Source organism: Carassius gibelio, chromosome A5, assembly GCF_023724105.1.
Source record: "Carassius gibelio isolate Cgi1373 ecotype wild population from Czech Republic chromosome A5, carGib1.2-hapl.c, whole genome shotgun sequence".
Lineage (NCBI taxonomy): Eukaryota > Metazoa > Chordata > Actinopteri > Cypriniformes > Cyprinidae > Carassius > Carassius gibelio.
Genome location: NC_068375.1, coordinates 15,131,686 through 15,151,159, shown reverse-complemented (window position 1 = coordinate 15,151,159; position 19,474 = coordinate 15,131,686). Strand labels below are relative to the sequence as shown.

General features: G+C 36.3%; 1 protein-coding gene across 2 annotated transcripts in view; it reads left to right on the top strand.

Moving 5' to 3' along the window:
* LOC127996532 (ubiquitin carboxyl-terminal hydrolase 2) overlaps positions 1-19,006 on the top strand; it is a 33,788-nt gene extending 14,782 nt beyond the window's left edge. The window contains exons 1-12 of one of the 2 annotated variants that reach the window (XM_052591956.1): positions 9,045-9,487; positions 13,505-13,555; positions 14,375-14,498; positions 14,620-14,731; positions 14,843-14,953; positions 15,560-15,624; positions 15,722-15,825; positions 15,918-15,995; positions 16,093-16,171; positions 16,338-16,445; positions 16,582-16,702; positions 17,405-19,006. In XM_052591956.1, coding sequence (XP_052447916.1) covers positions 9,329-9,487; positions 13,505-13,555; positions 14,375-14,498; positions 14,620-14,731; positions 14,843-14,953; positions 15,560-15,624; positions 15,722-15,825; positions 15,918-15,995; positions 16,093-16,171; positions 16,338-16,445; positions 16,582-16,702; positions 17,405-17,489 — 1,197 coding nt within the window. In that variant the 5' untranslated portion in view covers positions 9,045-9,328 and the 3' untranslated portion in view covers positions 17,490-19,006. Of the gene's footprint in view, positions 1-9,044; positions 9,488-13,504; positions 13,556-14,374; positions 14,499-14,619; positions 14,732-14,842; positions 14,954-15,559; positions 15,625-15,721; positions 15,826-15,917; positions 15,996-16,092; positions 16,172-16,337; positions 16,446-16,581; positions 16,703-17,404 lie in introns of those variants that run through there. The other variant, XM_052591955.1, reaches the window with a different exon arrangement.
* The last annotated feature ends 468 nt before the right edge of the window (positions 19,007-19,474 follow it).

Genomic DNA, 19,474 nt, shown 5'->3' with positions numbered 1-19,474 from the left:
TGAGTACACACTTCCGTTGAGTCAGCACACAAGTGGCTTAAGGATTGACAGAGTATTTTGTATGTCAGTATGTATTTTTTTATGACAAACCAGCCGATATGCATCCAAAGTATTCAAATATATTTGTAATGATTGCCTTAGCACATGACGGCTTTTAAATTGGAAAAGTTCTGATCGCCTCCTTGATTTGTAATGAATATAAACCTAGTTTTTCTAGGAACCTTAGACTTGGTTATGCAATAAACTTGCCAACTAAGCCATCTCTGATTGCTGTGATAACATAAAAATTTGACCTGTTACTTACCTGTTGTCTCTGTCCCAAGCAGATGTGTCTCTGTTGTCATTTTGGATTAAGCATGTGAGTAATTTGCCCCTGTTTTCAATCCTCACTGGGAACTTGCTCATGGCTGTATGGCAGATTCAGGGAAAAGTAATTAATTAGAAATCATGATTTAACTATTATTACAAGGGTGGAATACAGACAGACTGTGTTTTTACATTATGGTGTAACACACTCTCAGCACACACTGTGGTTAGCATGGTGATGATATAATATCCAGAGGGAACTAGAGGAAACATCAGAGACATGGGACAGAAAAGCAGCAACAAGAGCCGTTGCTAGAGTTACCTAAGAACAGTTGTGCACACATGTGCTTCTTTTGCATGTGAGCCTTTGAGTCTTTTTAAGTTTTTGGGCTTCAAGTCTTTTTGTGTTCTTATATCAAATACAAGGGTACAAAATGTCTCTGCCTGCCTCAGTGTCCACTGTCCCACATACTCACCGTTCTCTGTAATCCCTCTTATAACTCCAGCTGTCACTGAAAAACCTTTGATCCTGTGTTTGCACACAATGTGAAAAGTCATTTGCACAGTCATATCTCAGTTAAAGGGGAAGGATGTCTTTTCTACATATACAAATATATATAAATATAGCTTTAAAATATTAACCAGCCACTTGCAGTCATTTTAGTCATAATTGGAAAACAGACCATTCTTATTTACAGACCTTAACAAAATCAGTTTGAATCAGTTTTTTAATAATTACAAATAGTCCATTTAGATCACTCCAGTTCCATTTGTCATATTGCATTCTATTCTGGAAAATTCTGCCGAACATTCCTGAAAATCAACAGAGAAAATGCCTCACAGAAAAGTCCACAGATTCTGCTCAGGCGTGTGTCACGGCCTCTTTACATAAGAAAACTCGGCTTTGTGGCTAAATATAACAAAGAAGGCATAACAATAAAGTTTCGATATTCACATGATACTGTTTATATTTTACAAGACAGTAGAGCCTTTTTTTCAAAACACACTGAACCTGTTTAAATGCATAAATATATATATATTAATGGCAATTTATTGGTGATTTTCTGAATTTATGATAAATGCTTTATGTAAGCACATTAACTCAATTTATAGGTTGCAAAGAAGCTGTGCCAAAATGCATTGCAACTAGCTTGTGAAAAACAAATGTCAGACTGCAGATGCAAGTGAATTTAATATAAATAAATAATCAAACATATTTTATTCAACGCTGAAAAGTATACTAAGAAATACTTTAGTGTAATTAAAATTTGATCATTTTACCTAATATGTGTGCCCCTTGTATATTTATACTTAGAGTATCAAACAGATTGCTTAGCAGCATACTAACGTCAAACTTGAAATGTTTGGAGTCAAAACTCCCATGCTGAGCACTATTTGCAGTAGGTAATTGCTTATGTTAGTTTATTTGGAATATTGAAAATATAGAATTCTGTGGCCTTTATTTATGTGTGTGTGTGTGTGTGTACATATATACAATCTTTATATATATAAGATTGTACCTAAAAGTCAGCAGTAATTAAATTTGATTGCTGTTCTAAGACTTCCACGCGGTCTACTTGGATCAAGCCCCCCTCGAGTGGTTTTTCTGCTCATGACTGTGAACATTTCATTAGCACTAAGTAAACTCTCTCTGTCAAACCCACTCTCTTTTCATGCATTTATTCATTGGTTTGGTCAATTTTAACTTTAGCAGTTACTCATTTGCCCAGCACATGTCCCTGAAATTGCTTGCCTTAGGCTGACAGTAAAAGATTTGAATATTATGTAATTGAGGCTGAAACAGCCTGGGATTTCCTTTGTAAACCCAGCTGCATTTGAGCAGCTGTTTGGAACACAGCCGACTGTATGATTCTTCACTGCCTAACAGCTTTGAATGTCATCATTTTCTGTGTGCAGTGGTTTTATACACAGAATCTCTGTTCTATTTTTTACTTGCTGTTGCATGCACATATGAGTCAGATGGGCATTTTAGGCCTTTTTGGTCATATCTAGCTGTTTTACATCATCTTTCCATCATTTTAAAGGTGCCGTGACAAGTTGAAGTTTGAAAATCTTTGAAAAATATGTTCTGTCTGTAAATGTTTTCTTAGAATATAACATGTTGTTGTCAGTCTAAAAGGTATTTTGGCTGGCTGTAGCAAAGCAGTTTAATGGCCATACCCACTGTTGTTTTCATGCCACTGAAAGAATGTTGCTCTGCTAGGTGGCTTAGGCTTTGTTCACGGAACTCAAACAGACTTTTATGACTTTGTTAGTGGTGTGTGCTAAGGCTGAACTGAGCAAACACTTAAGTATTGCACTTCAGCTTGTGTTCCCGAATAAATGGGATGAACTTTCAATGGTGAAAATGCGTTGGTTTTGTGTTCTTGTATCTGTTAACTCAATATTACAGGTGTTTAAACTGAGAATTCTTTAATGTAGAGTTAGTTTAGCACAAAAATCATCTAGTGAAGTCTACTGCAGATATAGATATTCGTAAATGTGTGAAACTACGGGGGCAGAGACACAGTCAACTTGTTCTTGATTGTTCTCAGACTGGCTTTGACCGTTCCAACAATATGGCGGATGGCTTTCATATTGCAGCCCATATAAAACAGCCAGTAAAGCATCCACAACACACTAGCAAAGCATGCACAAACTCAAAATATCTAGCAGTTTCCTGTCTGTCTGCTCTTCCTTCTCTGTGCTGTCAATGTTCAGAGACTCTATGAGTATTGTAAATAGAGGCATAGAGGCAGTCAGGTCACAGATGCTCAGAACTAACAGTAAAAGGTTTGGAATACAGCACACCTTACCTTAGCTCACCTGATCTCTGTTGACCTTTTTAAAGCTGATAATCTTCTATTAATATAATTATAGTTTTGCTTATATACTGTAAATTAATTCAAAATAACCACCATGACTGTTTTATTTGTTCTAGATGAGTGTATTTGATATAAAGCACTATGTGTAAACTAAACCATGCATATGAAGTAGAAAATGGGATATAAAGTGTTCATGCAATAGTTTTCCATCAACTGTTTGAGTTAATAAAAAATCATGTTTTACAGTGCACTATTCCTGCATGAGTAAGTAATCAAATAAGGATTTCAGTAGAAACATGCTGGCCATCATCTTATACTTTTGCCGGGAGCCATTTGCAAAATATGCAGATTTGAAATGAGAACACTTTAAGGGTTACATGCATTCTGAGAACGGGAGAAGGGTCAGTTCTGGCTTGGCTTTCCTGGATGCCACAAATGTGTTACATGGTACTATGAATTCATTAACCAGCAGCACCAATGTGCATGTTGCTCATTACACAGAAGCCGCAGTGATTGTAGTTTAACTGTGTAGTTATGTATGTAGAAGTTCTGAGAAGTCAAATTTCCATTATAAATTGGATCCATTTCTAATGAAGGAGAAGCTAAGAATGTGCGTGTGTGTGTGTGTGTGTGTGTGTGTGTGTGTGTGTGTGTGTGTGTGTGTGTGCTCTTTGTGACATATCAGGACTCAACTCTGTATAATGACATGGGTATGACACAGGTATTACAAGGAGAGGGTGACTTATGAGGACATAACCCATGTCCCCATTTTTCAAAACACTTATAAAACATACAGAATGGGTTTTGTTTGAGAAAGTAAAAATGCACAAAGTTTCCTGTGAGGGTTAGGTTTAGGGGTAGGGTTGGTTAAGGGTGTGTGTGTGTCTAAATGCGAGTTTGTGCATTGCCAAAGAGAAACTTATGATAGTGATATCTAATGTGACCTGCTGTTATACTAGCGGCATGCATACCAAGGGTCCTTCGGTGCTCAGCTTATCTGTAGTCATTGGCATCTAATGCACACAAGCATGAATATTTTGCATACTGCACATTTCAAAATCCATGACACACAACATGCTTAGGGAACACAGCTGTGTTAGGGCCTTGGTGCACAGAGGTCACAGCAATGTTTCTCACCTAAATGACACTGTGAGATGTTTTTTGGTGAAAATGATTTCATAGCTTTAAGGTTTTTTTAAAACAAGATGTTCCGAGCACTATTTAACTGTTTTATATAGAATATAAAAGGAAGTCAATAAAACATAAGAAACTGTGCAATATTCTTAAGTATCAGGAAGTCATTAAAGTACAGTTTTGTAGGTCATGACGTCCAACAGCAAATAGTGATGCTGTGATTGCAAATTAGATTGTAAATGTTCTCGAGATAATGTAGGTGGCGTATGCAGGTGCAGAAACCATAGCTGCAATGTTAAGGAGTTGTGAGTGGTAACCAACTTAAGCTAAGTTAAAAAAGTCTACCCCTAAAGGTCTGTTAAATTTTGTGAGGTCAATGATGTGACACTGATATATTCATTTATTTAGAATAATTTAATTAAGATAAAAAAAAAATTATACATTCGTTTATATATTAGGGGTGCACAATAAATATCGGCCGATAATTAATGCGCATCAGGTGTGTGATTTCACATAGAGCAGCGTTTACTACACAGAAGCGTTGTTAACTGACAAGCTGCGCAAATCCACGTTCATTATCAGCGTTGATTTGCGAAATCACACACCTGATGGAATTTACTGATTAGAGACTGGCTTTACTGACTAGCTGCGAATTAAGTATTGGCCGATATTTATCATGCATCCCTAATATTTATATATATTATGGCCGGGCAACCTAACCCGTTATTATCGCGTTAACATATTAATTGATTAACACTGATAGTTTTTTTATCGTGTGTTTTATTATTATGAAAGTTTGTTGCTCACTGGCTCTGAATACACATACAGACAAATCATGGGTCACAGGAGGGGATGCTAATCCCGATCAAATTATTTAGGCTAAGCATCAGCATTCACAAACCACTGTCCACTGCTATTTTTTTAAGGGAAAAAATGCAACAAGTTTGTAATCACAAACATTTGCAAAGCAGTACTTTTAAATGAAAACGTGCACAATACACTTTTGAATGCATTATTAGTTTTGTGCATAGCAATGTGATTAATTGTGATTAAATGTTTGTATTGTTGCTCAGCATGTAGCTTATAATTTAATATATAATAATATACATATTATAATATTAGATAATATACAAAATTATGATTAATATGTGTACACTCGTGTATTCAAGGTATGGATTCCTGCTATAACATTTAAATTTTTCGGAAAATGATATAAAAGGGTTTCAAAACCATATGGATAAAATAAAAGAACTTGTCACGTGTGTTTTAATCCATATTTTTAAAAGTTATTTTCCTTTGTTCTCATTAATCCTGTTAATTGATAAGTTCTGTTGCTCTGCCTGTTATGTGTTGTGGAGTGCACTCTTTGAATAATTCCGAGGTCACTGTGATGTTTTCATGTTGTGATGTGTCTGTGTGTGTTGTGTGGGTGTGTATTGGAAGCGTTTAGAGGTCAGTGTGATGTTTCAGTATTTTTGAGTGGCGGGTTCAGAATGAGTCACTGCAGTGGTTCAGGTGACATCACTCCGTCTGCGTTGAGGACTGCTGCTTATTATAGACTCGAACACATGCAGCCTTTCTATTTTTCTCTTCTTCTGTCATCCACCTGTGTGCACAGATGTTTGTGAACAGTGGCAGAAATGAGAGGATATGATTCTATCTTTTCTCTCTCTCTCTCTCTCTCTCTCTCTCTCTCTCTTTCGCTGTCCTCTGGTATCTTTCCACCAACATTAGCACTCTTCTGTGCTGACCAGACACTTTGTCTACTAACTTGCTTAAACTGTTTTCAGGACTTCTGGCAGTTAATAATTAAATTAGAGGTCATTTACCAAGAATAAACCACTGTTGAACAAAGGCTCACACCCAATTATTCTCACTCTTTTTGGGCTTAAATTCTCCATCATGCCAGGCTCCATTGGTTGGTTCCCAATGAGCAACGACCTCTGTGCCAGTCTAACTGGAGGCCTATTGTGCAACAGCTCTGCATGCTGATTAGCTCAGTTATGTAAACACCAGTCATTCATGGCATGTGTTCTGCTTTTGTAGTATAAAAACTTGTGCAAGCCATTTAATTCCACCCCAGATATGCGCTCTTTGCTCTTCTGCTCCCCTATTAATGTTTTAATAAGGAATCAAAGCAAGCATTACTTCTGTAGACCAGAATGTGTTGTAAAATTTATTACAATTAAAAATTCTACAATTTTAGGACTTAAATTCATTTAAAATGACATTTCCTATATTATTGTGTGTGTCAGATTGTATTAAGATTATGGGTAAATAAATAAGCATTACAAAATAAGTATATAATAAAGTATGTAGTCATAATATCCTAGTTTTTTTTGGTTCCATGTTATTAAACATAAGCCTATCACTGGCTTAGAATCCAATGCAATAGCCAACATTTTGCTGCAAACCAATGCAAAAACATTTTTATCAATTGGATTTTTTAAGCATGCCTTCTTTTTTGCTTTTAAATCCTTTAAATTTGCTTTAAGTCTGAATCTTTAATAGTCAGAGGGAGTTACTGTATTTGTAGATGCTCTCTGTTGTGTGCTCTCTGATGGCACACGCTCCTTTTGTGCTCATGGTGCCACTCTGGTTTGTTTATACAGAGGCCTGTTATTCAGATCTCTTCCAAACAGACAGCCCCTCTAATTCGTTTTGAGTGTGTCTCTCTCGCATAAGCACATCTGTTAGTTGTGGCAGTGAGATGGCGATGCTTTGGCATGTCCATCACTGATGATGTGGATTGTGGCTGGCATGAATATAAGACTCAGCTCACAGCTTCAAACAGCTCTTATGTAAGCTTGATTCAGAGTGTGTTTCATAAGATGAATGCCATTATTTGCACAGAATAGGCCTGCTCTGCCATGCTTTAGATGGTGCTTACATAATAGGCTGGTGAAAAGACACAGGAGAGCTTTAGAGAAACACCACTAGGACTTTTGCCATTGTTCCCACACAAATAGCCCCGCAGCTGCTTCTGGGTCACTGATCTGCTGGGCCTTTAGAGTGGAGCAATTTAGGGTGAGGTAATAGGTTCACTGAAGGATAGATTTAGAGTAATGTAACATTAGTATTGAGTCATGATGCTACCAACCACATCACACAAAATGTTCTATCACATCATATAAGTAGAAAATTCCCACAAAAATGCATTTTGTGTTTTTTTTTTCCTATATGAGAAAATATTGAAATGCTAAGACTGATAAATACAATATATAAAATAATAATATAATATAATTGACTATAATTATAAATAGAAAATACCCTTTTATTTGTTTAAAAATACATTTCATGGTCATTCTTATTTATATAACAAAATATTTAAATGTAAATACAATATAATATATTTCCACAAAAGCAAATAATGCTACAACAAACAAAAATTAAACAAGAATATATACCTTGAAAAAAAATTATTTTTGTGTAAGGAAATGTACTATTAATTCAGAAGTATACACCAAGGCAAGTATCTGACAAACTGGTAGAAATATATGTGAGAAATGACACAAAACCAGAACATGTATTTCAGAAAAAAGAGCCAATATGTATATATTTAAATCAGGGTTTTAATATAGTTGTGTTTAGTGGCATTGATAGATCATTTTATACTGTTGTACCCTAGTGAAATATTACTGAGAAATCGTATGATTGGAGATTACCATATGATTACCATAATTTTCAGCTGTCTAGACATGTGTTTTCTATCAGTTGTTTTCAATCAGAACCAGTGATACCAGATTTCACGAATTAATTACTGTTTTTATCGAATCATTCAAAAGGGTTTGCAAAAAGCTTGTAAATTCTTCACAATTTAGTTTGATTCATTTGGACAGTTCACTTGTGCACTGAACTGTTTGTGCAACAATAAATTAATAAGTCAGGTGATTTGTCTGGCCAGGGAAAATGTTGAAGTTCATCTTGGTGCTCTATCCAGGTTTTATGATAATCATAATCTTTTCTCTCTTTTTTTGCATGTTATAACATTGTGTCAGTGATGAAAGTTTTAGAAGTTGAAGCACCTTCTGTGCATGTTGGTGAAGTTCTCTATGGTCTGTTTTTGTGGAAACGGGGCTTTGAAAGTGAATACTGAGGTTTGCTGTCACTCAGTAGTTCGGTGTTGTTTGGACACAATACTTCTTGGCGTACCCTATCATTCACTTTTGGTTTTCAACCACTGTTCTTCATCACTGATGACGTCTTGCCATGTACGCAGTCATAACTGTAAAGCCTGTTGATCTTAAAATACCAGTCAATTAGGCTGTTAAGATTTCAGATGCTCCTTGTAAATGGGCTCCCATGATTTGCCCTTTTTGGAAGCCTGACGAGTCACCAATTTCCCCCACAGGTACAGAACACAAATTGTATCACACTGTTTTTAAACCTAGTGAATATAGACAATAAAAAGATTAATAAAAAGTAATTGCAATGTTTATTTTTTTTTTCACTATAGCCTACACAAATGATATTAACCCCAATAATAATGGGTCTTCACATTATTTTGTGCAACATCCTGTATTTAACCGTGTATGAATACGTCTACATAACACATCAATAATATATAGGCTATACAAGTTTCAAGCAAAATGTTACATAAATTTAAAAGCCAAAATCGTCGTTGCATGGACATGCTTGTGTGTTCAGATGAATGAGAAGGTCTTGTCCTCTGCTGTGTCTGTGACGTCAGGAGAGCATGAGGCGTTTGTGACGTCTCTCTCGTGCCGAGGGGGCGTGCGCTCGCGCGATTGAAAAAGCAAACAGCACACGGACTTGTCCATTATTCCTCTGCTGATATCAGACGCTCCGCGCTCGCGGATCCGGGCTCCAGCCGGCTGAATACCGAACGAACCGCTCTACGGAGCATTTAAACCCGAGTCCAGTTGTGCATCTTTCTTTATCTATTAAAATATTTATTGTATGCAATTCTTCTGCATTATTCGTGAATGTAAAGCTCTCGTGAGCCCAAGGACATAGTGTATGAAAAGAATATCACCTGAGGAATACACTAAGGGGCTGCATTTAAAGACGATTGCGCAGATTATTAATTTTCTCCAGCCATAATGCCGAGTTTACGACAGTCGTACACGGTCACTGTCCCGGAGGAACCGCCGGCGTCAGCTTTCCCTTTCATCAAGCAGGATATGCGCAGAAAAAGTCCCACGATGTCTCGCTCTATGCTGGTGTCCACATTTGTGGGGCTTCTCATTAACCAGGCTAAGGTAAGCCTAACTCACAGCTGTATGTGCATACTGCGTTTAAAATAGAGGTGAAACTCGTTGCCACCAGAGGTCCAGCTCTTGATTAGCTGCTTTTCTGTCCCATGAAAAACCATACCCCACAAACAAAATAAATAGCCTATGGCTGGGACTTTATTTAATATTGTTTATGTTAGGAAATTGTCAGGTAAGGGATACAAACATAGCTGCAATAGGCAACAGTTGAACCTGGAATAAAGGAAGAGTATTTTCTGAAAATAAAAGTTGTGCGTGCCGTGAAATCAGTACCTGGGATGGCTTTAGAGATATATTTGGAATTTCTACTTTATTGGTATTTATCCACCCTGTGTGTTTTTAAGGTTTATCTTTCAGGGAAAAAGTCTCACTCACTTTAGAGAGCTGTAGTAGCATTTGAAGTGCCAATTATGTAAACCTGTTCTCTATATGAGTCTAGATCTCCAAACAGAAGCACGTGTAGGCTACAGATGCTGCTGTCTCTGACCTTGCCAAGTGACCCTTCTATCTCGCATCAGCTTTTACTTCAGTGTTTTCAAACTCGAATTGCTGCTTCATAGTGGGGGCTTTATGTTTGTCATGTCGGTATTACCGTCTGCAATGTATAGAAATATGTAAAAGTTGTTAGTGAGGGTATAGTGACGTGACACTGGACGTCGTTTAAAGCCTCTGGCTGGCTACCTGCGCAAGCTGTTGCGTTGCGCTGAGTAGGCAGTGCATTACTCATTGAGAAGCCAGGGTACCATTAAGAAGTCTTATTTAGAACCATACTGAATCGTCTGTGATGTAGTTCATGCTACATAGTGATAATTAGAGGCATGTCACCACCTCTCTGTGCAGTGTTCGCTGGTTGATCTTTCTAAATCACCACCTTGAGACCATATTTAGCTTAGAAAGGCGAAATTGTTAGGATGACGTCTGTTTTTCTGACAGATTTGTGCTAGAGTACACATTGAGACTCAAATGACCTTTGGATTTCATACATTAGTATAAGCAGATGTTTTAAAAATGTTGAAAATGTTTTAATGCCTAGGACCCCCAAATATGTTGATCAACCCCTAGCCTATTTTATGAGTAAAAAAATGATTGTATTATTTCTTGTATAATTACATTTTATTGAGATTTAGCCAATATTAGAGTGACGTTCGATGTAAAATAGGACTTTAAATTTGTTATTTGTGTTTTTTCAAAATGAATACTGTTCCAAAGCATCCTTTCAATGTGCATACTCTTAAAAGATGTTGGAAGGAAACTATATACACAGCAATTATTTGCAATTTATTTCTATATGATTTGTTTTTATTTCTTAGTGTTAAAACTATGGCTGTAAATATAATAATAGTGGATCTCACAATTTTTGTCCAGTCTAGAAAGAATGACTATATACAAAAATACAGAATAAGGAAAAGAAACAGTTAGTGGCAGCTAGATTTCTACAACATGAATAATCCATAAGAGTAAGAATCCATCTTGATGGGAACGCTGCCCATATTTGTAATAATAATAAGGGGCATAACATCAATTATTAGAGTGGTTGATAACCGCATTTTCCAGTGTAACCAGTGTTTGTTATGCAACAAAGAAACAATCAGAGTGAGACATTGTGTAATATCCAGGAACCAATGGTAAGTAAGCAGTGCGTTTCTGAAGGAATGTATTGTATCAGCATATCTCACCAATTACATTCCAAGAATCACTAAAGGTCCTGTTCTTCACATGCTTATGACCTTGCACAAACTCTCTGTATCCCGCCCATCTAGATTGTCAATCATTGTCAAGATAACAGTGTAATGAACTGTCTTGGGTTATCATCATCCTCAATGGTTGAGTTAGATTTACGCCAACCAGATGTCCCATTTATGATCAGATAGTTCCTTTCAGGTGTCCCAATTTGTCCCAAATGTGTCCTTTATTTTTAAACAGTAGATGTACTGAAATATGCTACAAATTCCAGCTTATATAAACTGTATACAAATGTGTCTAAAATAATCAAGAAGGACGGTGAATAGATACATAAAAGCAAATTAAGGAATAAGAGTCTTCTTCAAAAGAGTCTTCTTGAATAAGATGCTTGTGTCTCAGTATATGCATGTGACCAGCCTTTTGGCAGCAGAGCACACAGAGTTCTTATGCTGGTGATAGCCATGGCTTCCAGAAACTAAGGTCAGGACAGATTGTTCTTACTCGCTCGCTTTCAACTCGCGCCAGCCAGTTAGCTCACGGCTCTCTGAAGATCTTTGAAGAGACAGCCAGTGTGAGATCCTGCTGTCCTCTTGTTATCCAATCGCTTTTGAGGCAGAACTCCCTTCGCTTGCCGTACCAATGGCTGCTGCTGGGTGCTGGCTGTTGCCGTACCAGTCTGTTTGGTTTAATTGCTGGGTGTGAAAGTCAGAGACTGGATCAGCAATGGAGTGAGGCCTTGGACCATCTGTTCCCCTCTCTCTCTCATCTTCTTTGGGAAAGAAAAATCAGATGTTTGGATGAATAAATGAATAACAGATGAACTCCTGGGATAACTCGCATAACTGAACCTGATGCATCTAGTCTCAGAGGTGCTAATTGAAGGTGTTTTGTTAGTGCACTTAATTCTATTAATTGAAGTGTATTCTGATTGGTCCCTTACAAAAACATACTCCGACAGTAATGGTCTACCATAGTACTTTGATATATACCATGATAAGGAATCTTACTTCAAGAATACCTTAGTATAACCATGATATATATATCCAGAAAAACATGAAAACAACATTGCTCAACATGTGGCGTAACTGGTGTCTGAGAAAGATGACTTATTCTATATAAAAATAAATACAAATATAAAATCTGTTTGGCAGATGTACGACACTCTCCTGCATGTGAATGTGTGTATGGTTTTTTATTGACCATTTAAATATGAAACCGCCATAAATAGAGTCATTAGAGTACAAACTGTGACACACTCAGCATGCTGTACCACTAATATCACATGCTGTCCTGTGACTCATCTATAGAGACAATACCAACATCAAAAATTCGTAGCTTTTGAAATCTTAGTATTTTAGTTGTTTCATATACTGTTATATCATTTATTAATCCGGTTTTATAATTTGTTTACTCTCTAGTAATTTTATGTGCTTTGGTTTTGGAAGTTTCACACATGCTTTCTCAAACATTCAGACCTTAAAATCACCTCTCCAAGGGGATGTTTGCAACTTTGTTGAGTTCTTTCAAGCATCACTTGACACCATTATAAAATCACATAGTTAACACTGCAATCAGTGAATGACGCAGATGAAAATGAGCGCTGCTCTTCCAGGCTTTGATCTCACTGATTCTGAGTGTGTCAGTTTCATTTGGGAGATTCATACTGAGAAACCTCTGACGCATTGTCCATGTTCTCTGGAGCGATCCGTGTTATGTCATGGTCAACAGGCTGAGCACTTATGGCGAGAATATCAAACATGTGAAATCATCATCATTCCCAGCTGTCTGAATTTGTGATGAAAATGCGAGATTTTCATATATCTCTAATGAGTAAAAACTGACCTAACACTGATGGTTCATCTCTAGCTGAATAAATTGCTTAAAGTTGTTTTTGTTGTGGTGTGGCAGATGGGCATCATTTGTTTGTGTCAAGTTTTCAACAGCAGGAGCTCTGTCTAAATCTGCTAACATGCCATTTAATAGCCCAGAGAGAATGCTTTGGTCAGCTCACACACATTGTCCTCTAAACGTAATAATGTACACACTCACTTATACAATGCAGACATGTACAGTATGCTTTTATGTAATTTTATATAATTAGAAACTGTTTTGTCATGCATGCAATTAGTAACTCCTTTTTTAAGCATGCATTTTCACTTTACTGTCAGTATTGGTGCCAAACAAATTATGTGGTCTAAGTGAGTCATGTGCTTTAGTCATATTCAAATTTATTAAAAAAAATTTTGGTATAACCCTCAAGTGTCATTGGATCCAAAGGTCACCTAAGAAAGCTCTTTCACTCCATTTCTTTTTCTCTCACAGAACTCAAAGAATGCCCAGGGTCTGGTGGGCCTCAGGAATCTAGGAAATACTGTAAGTATTTCTAAGCAAACAATATATGGCTCTATTTATAGTTCAAACAAAAATGAAAATTCGGTCAGTATTTACTAGCCCTTATGTTGATGCATGCTTTTTTCAAAGAAGACTTAATTCTGTCAATCTGTTTTGAAGAACTTGTGAAAGCATTGCATTTTAGGAAGAACTTTTTTCTTTAACCTGATAACTGTCATTCACGTTTATGAAGATAAACATGAATGTGCATGATACAGACCTAAATTTTTATAATTCATGACTGAAAACATTTTGTAAGATGATTTTGATTTTGAAGGATGAATTTTGAGATTTTATGTTTTCAAGTGATATATAACTTCTGATGATTTCTAAAATGTGATAGAGAAAAAGGCAACGAGGAAGTCTTTTTTTTAAACAAAGGTCAAAGCTCCTTTTGTAATGTAGATTTTTGAGGGTGCACTCTTGTCATAAATTCATCTATTACTTTTCCTACATAATTTTTAACAAAAGATATTGGTATAATATATATTTGGGAGTCTTAGACCTTTCCAACGATATATAGTTTGTCAAGATTAGATTAGATTTGATTGTAATATAGTATAGTCAACGTAGGCGTCCCGTATACGGGACGGGGTGACATTTAACAGGTTAAAGTCGGCATGAAAATTTTTTTCTTTCCAGTTTAAATTTAAATGTTTCACAAAATAAAAATTGGGTTACAGTCGTAAAAACATTTCAATACAGAAGGAACTATCTGTTGCTACTCCTGTCTCAGAGGACTCCAGACTATGTTTTCTGAGTAATCATCTCATTCTCCCTTTTTCGAATGTGTCTCCACAGTGTTTCATGAACTCCATTCTGCAGTGTCTGAGCAACACTCGTGACCTGAGGGACTACTGTCTGCGTAACACACACCGCACTGACCTCAACAACAACTGCAGGGCCAAAGCTGCACTGATGGAAGGTAAGAGACACGTTTATCAGTTCATATAGTAGAGCATTCGTTTGATCAGACATATCAAACAGCCTTTGGGTCCTGTGTCTTAGTCATATGCCTCCAAATGTGTGTGTTTTTCTGCTTTCAGAGTTTGCCAAGCTCACTCAGAGTCTTTGGACATCAGCTAGCAGTGAGGCCATCAGCCCTTCTGACTTCAAAATGCAGATTCAGAAATATGCCCCCCGATTTGTTGGTTACAAGTAAGTCACAGCTACAGTAAAAACTTTTGAATCATGCAGACTCATATTTTACTCATATTTAACCAGCTGAAACTCCCACTTAAAAATGGTCTTCTTGGTTCTGTCCTATAGTCAGCAGGATGCTCAGGAGTTCCTTCGGTTTCTGCTGGATGGGCTTCATAATGAAGTAAACCGAGTGACAGTGAAACCCAGATCGCCCATGGAGGACTTCGATCACCTCTCGTAAGTAAATGCACCGGTTGGTTCTAAAAACCTATAAAGCTGTTCAAAAATGTGGAGTTTTAAAAAAGAGAGTATTACTTTAATTCAGCAAGGATGCATTAAGCTAATTAAAAGTGACTTTAAAGACATTTATACGGTTCACTTAAAAAAACAAAACAAACGCTGTTCTTTTGAACTGTCAAAGAATCCTGAAAAAAAGTATCATGGTTTTACAAAAATATTAAGCAGAACAATTGTCCCTGATAATAATAAGAAATGTTTCTTGAGCATCAAATCATCATATTAGAATGATTTCTTTCCCATGACAGGCTACATTTTTAAATGTATTCAAATGGAAAACTCCTATTTTGAATTGTAATAACATTTCCCAATATTACTGTTTTTACAGTATTTTAATCAAAAATGCAAGCGACTTCAAAAAGATTCCAAAATCTTACCAACCCCAAACTTTTGAAAAGCCGTGCATATTTCATTCAGTGCCCAAAATATGATGTGGTGATGATGTAACAGATGATTCCCCTGTAGTGTGTAGTTGAACAGTTGCAATCTGACAGCAATAGTAAGCGGTCTGTCTGGGGTCTTAAATTAAGTGTGTTTTATCAACAGGGATGACGTAAAAGGGAAGAGAATGTGGAACAAGTATCTGGAGAGTGAGGACAGCAAAGTAGTTGGTGAGTTGACCTGCAGTTTTAACACTACAGTCTCGCTCTGTGTGTGTGTGTGTGTGTGTGTCCTTTTCAGGTCATGAAATGTTTTTTTTCTTCACAGATCTGTTTGTTGGTCAGCTGAAAAGTTCTCTGACTTGCAGTGAGTGTGGCTTCTGCTCAACTGTGTTTGATCCATTCTGGGATCTGTCCCTGCCTATCGCTAAGGTTAATATGAAGCATGACATGCTCAAATACACGCTTACTGACATCACAGCATGTTTGTGTTAATGTGCATGTTGCATTTTTTTCCCCATCAGACTTCAGGAGAAGTAAATTTGATGGATTGCCTCCGACTTTTCACCAAGGAAGATGTACTAGATGGGAATGAGAGACCAGTAAGTTGAAAAGTATAATTCATATAATTTTATTTATCTATCTATCTATGAATAATAATGTTAAGATATGCCCTAACCACCTATCTTTTTCATGCAGACATGCCACAGATGTAAAACCAGAAGGAAATGCACAAAAAAATTCATCATTCAGAAATTTCCGAAAATCTTGGTGCTTCGTATCCTTTTTAAATCTGTCATCCGACGAATTGCATGTTTATTTAAAAAAAAAAAGTCTTTACCATTGTGTATCGGTCAGTTAAATATGTTACATAATTAAGTTATGGATATGGGGAAAAAACTGCTTTTTGTATTTGATTGCCCTTGACTCTCTAACTATCTCAGATCTGAAGCGTTTCTCTGAGTGTCGAGTCCGAACCAGCAAACTCTCCACCTTTGTAAACTTCCCCCTCAAAGAGCTGGACCTCAGGGAATTTGCCTCTGATAACAGTGGTATGTTCTGCTGCGTCATTCATTACATCTGTATTCTGTACAGTAGTTTGAGCAATGCGGTTTTTACTGTAGCTCCAGGATAATTGGGTTTAATTGCTGTTGTTTGTCTTCTCTCTTTTCTCTTCTCTCCTCATAGTAAATGCAGTCTATAATCTGTATGCTGTGTCCAATCATACTGGTACATCTTTGGGTGGCCATTACACAGCGTATTGCCGCAATCCCTGCATAGGAGAATGGTACACATACAACGACTCCCGGTAAATAGACATAGCCAATTAGTATATAAAAAAAAAGTTATTAAATTTTAATATTGGAAGAATATTAAAATACTAGACGTGTATATAAAATAAAAATAAATAAAAAATATATATATAAAATAAAATATTAAAAGTATATATATATTCACAAATATTAAATATTAAAATTATATATATATATATATATATATATATATATATATACTGTATTTTAATATTTTATTTTTGTTTAACATGTTTTATTAATATGTATTTGATCACAATTATAGTAAAAGTACTATAGTGAATTGACAAGTGAATAACAATTTATTTCAATTTTAATGTATTTTAAAATTTAATTTATTCTTGAGATGCAATGCTGAATTTTTGTCATGTTGAAAACAGATGTGCAGCTAGATATTTTTGTGGAAACCATGATACATTTTTGTCAAAATTCTAGAAATTTCCAAAAGAACTGAATTTATTTGAAAGAGAATTATTTTGTAGCATTATAAATGTATTTACTGTCACTAATCAATTTAATGCATCCTTGCAAAATAAAAATGTATTATGTTAATTTCTTCAAAAAAAAATTATTTACAATATTTTAGGATACATGGTTTACTAGTCTTTTATTCTTTTTCCTTACGTTTATTTACGTGTTTGTAGATGCTGATGTTGAGCCATTGTTTATCTCGCATCTCATATATGTCTGTATTTCAGAGTGAGCCCCATGTCATCCAGCCAGGTGCGAAGCAGCGACGCATATGTGCTGTTCTATGAATCTGTGGCCTCTTCACGCATGTGATTTAAGAATGAAATGAACAAGCCTTGAATTAAATCAACACTTTTGCTGCCGTTGAACTAAATCTTGGTCAGAGTCTACATGCTTGGAGGACGATGGGACTTTATCCCGGGCCAAACACATACCGGAACTGAATTATGGTCTTGGCCTACGAATTGGAATGAAGCCTGGGATGAAAGTTTAATCCAAGCCCAGACTGAGCTTCACAGTAAGGGCTTCTCCGTCTATCACTCCCCTTGAGAGAAGCTGCTGCTGTGGGGATGGATTTAACAAACTGAAATGGACAGAGACAGACAGCGAAACATGAACTACTACCTCTCTAGAATGAGCAGGACTGTGTGTGTGTGTGTGTGTGTGTGTGTGTGTGTGCGTGTGTGCGAGTCAGTCTCCAGGCTGATACTGTAGGACTCTATGCACTGTGTAACTGGAGCCATCCGGCTCTACAGACATTCACCACAACTCAAACAATCCCCATCCCCTATTTAATTTATTAACATGAGTTCAATGTTTTACTTAATTTCAAGCTAATTACTACTAATTTAAACAAGAGGTCATCTTGCTGAGGGACCATGTAGGTCAACTGTGTAAATGATGCTTGGATTGTTCTGTGGATTGTTTACTATTTCGAACAGATACATTCCTTCAAGATATGTCTCTGCTTTGCTTGATTTGCTCAATTTCAACAGAATATGCACATGGGAAGGGCTTAGTTTTACGCTAATGCATGACTGTGCCTCTTCAAAAAACCCTCACCATTACAGAGAAGATTGTATGTCTGCCTCCTGGTGGCCGGGAGTTGTTAAACCCAGAAGAAAACAATGGACCGTTTTACACAGACCAGAATAGTGCATTTCCAGATTTTAACATCATCTAGTAAAGTTTGTTTTGTCATTTCTTTTACTTTGTGTTATATTACCTTGGTAGACTAGGTAACACTGCTGTGAGGATGTTTCTAATATAATGACCTTCCCCTCTTCTGACATAATCAATCTCAATATTATTTCCTCTTTAGGAAAGTCATAGAAATTCTACCATGGATTATTTCCTTTGCTGTTGGAGCAAATGGGAACATGCAAAAAATATGTATTTGTTGTATTTTCCATTCACCGCTATGGAAGCATAAAAAACTAAGGCTTTTGAAATGTGAATGAGGTCCCTCTCCAGGAGAATATAAAGTATTCTCTGTTAAGGCATTTGTGGACTACAATATTCAATTTAATTTGGGGATGAGTTTTCATCAAATAAGAAGCCACCAGGAGGGTGTATCTTTGAATGTGTGTGTGTGTGTGTGTGTGTGTGTGTGTGTGTGCGCGCTTTTATGTATTATTTCTCTATTTAAGATGTGAATGGGGTGAATGTAGCTTGTCATTGACAAGCAGACAATTTTTTTTTTCTACAGAGAGATTTTCAATGAGTTTTAATTTTGTGTCAGAAATGTGACTGTAGAGTACTGCAAATTGAGAGCTCTTGGCTTTTTAACAGAAGTAAATATGAATAAAAGCAAATGTCTACAGAAGTAATTGTGAGTTGTCTGCATTACTACATTAGAATATGTGAATGTGGTGATTATGAATTACAGTGCTTCAGAAATGGAACATTAAAAAACTATATAAACACTTACCATGTAAGTTGTGAAGCCCCCTTAATGTAAGAAACCGTTGTGGTTTATGGAAATCTTAAGAAACCATGATTAGTATACAGCAAGACTTAATTTTTTCATACTGTGTATGTGTATGTATACATAAATATATATGACTTACTGTGCCATTGGCTGCTGACAATCATAGATTATGCACTTTATTTATTTACTGTTTAAAAGCTTGGGGTCAATATGATTTTTTTATTAAGAAATACATTTTTGTATTCAGCAGGGAAGAATTAAATCAAAGGTGACAGTATAATGTTATTACTGTAAAAAAAGTAATGTTTTTGTTGAGCACCAAACCAGCATATTAGAATGATTTATGAAGGACCATGTGATACTGAAG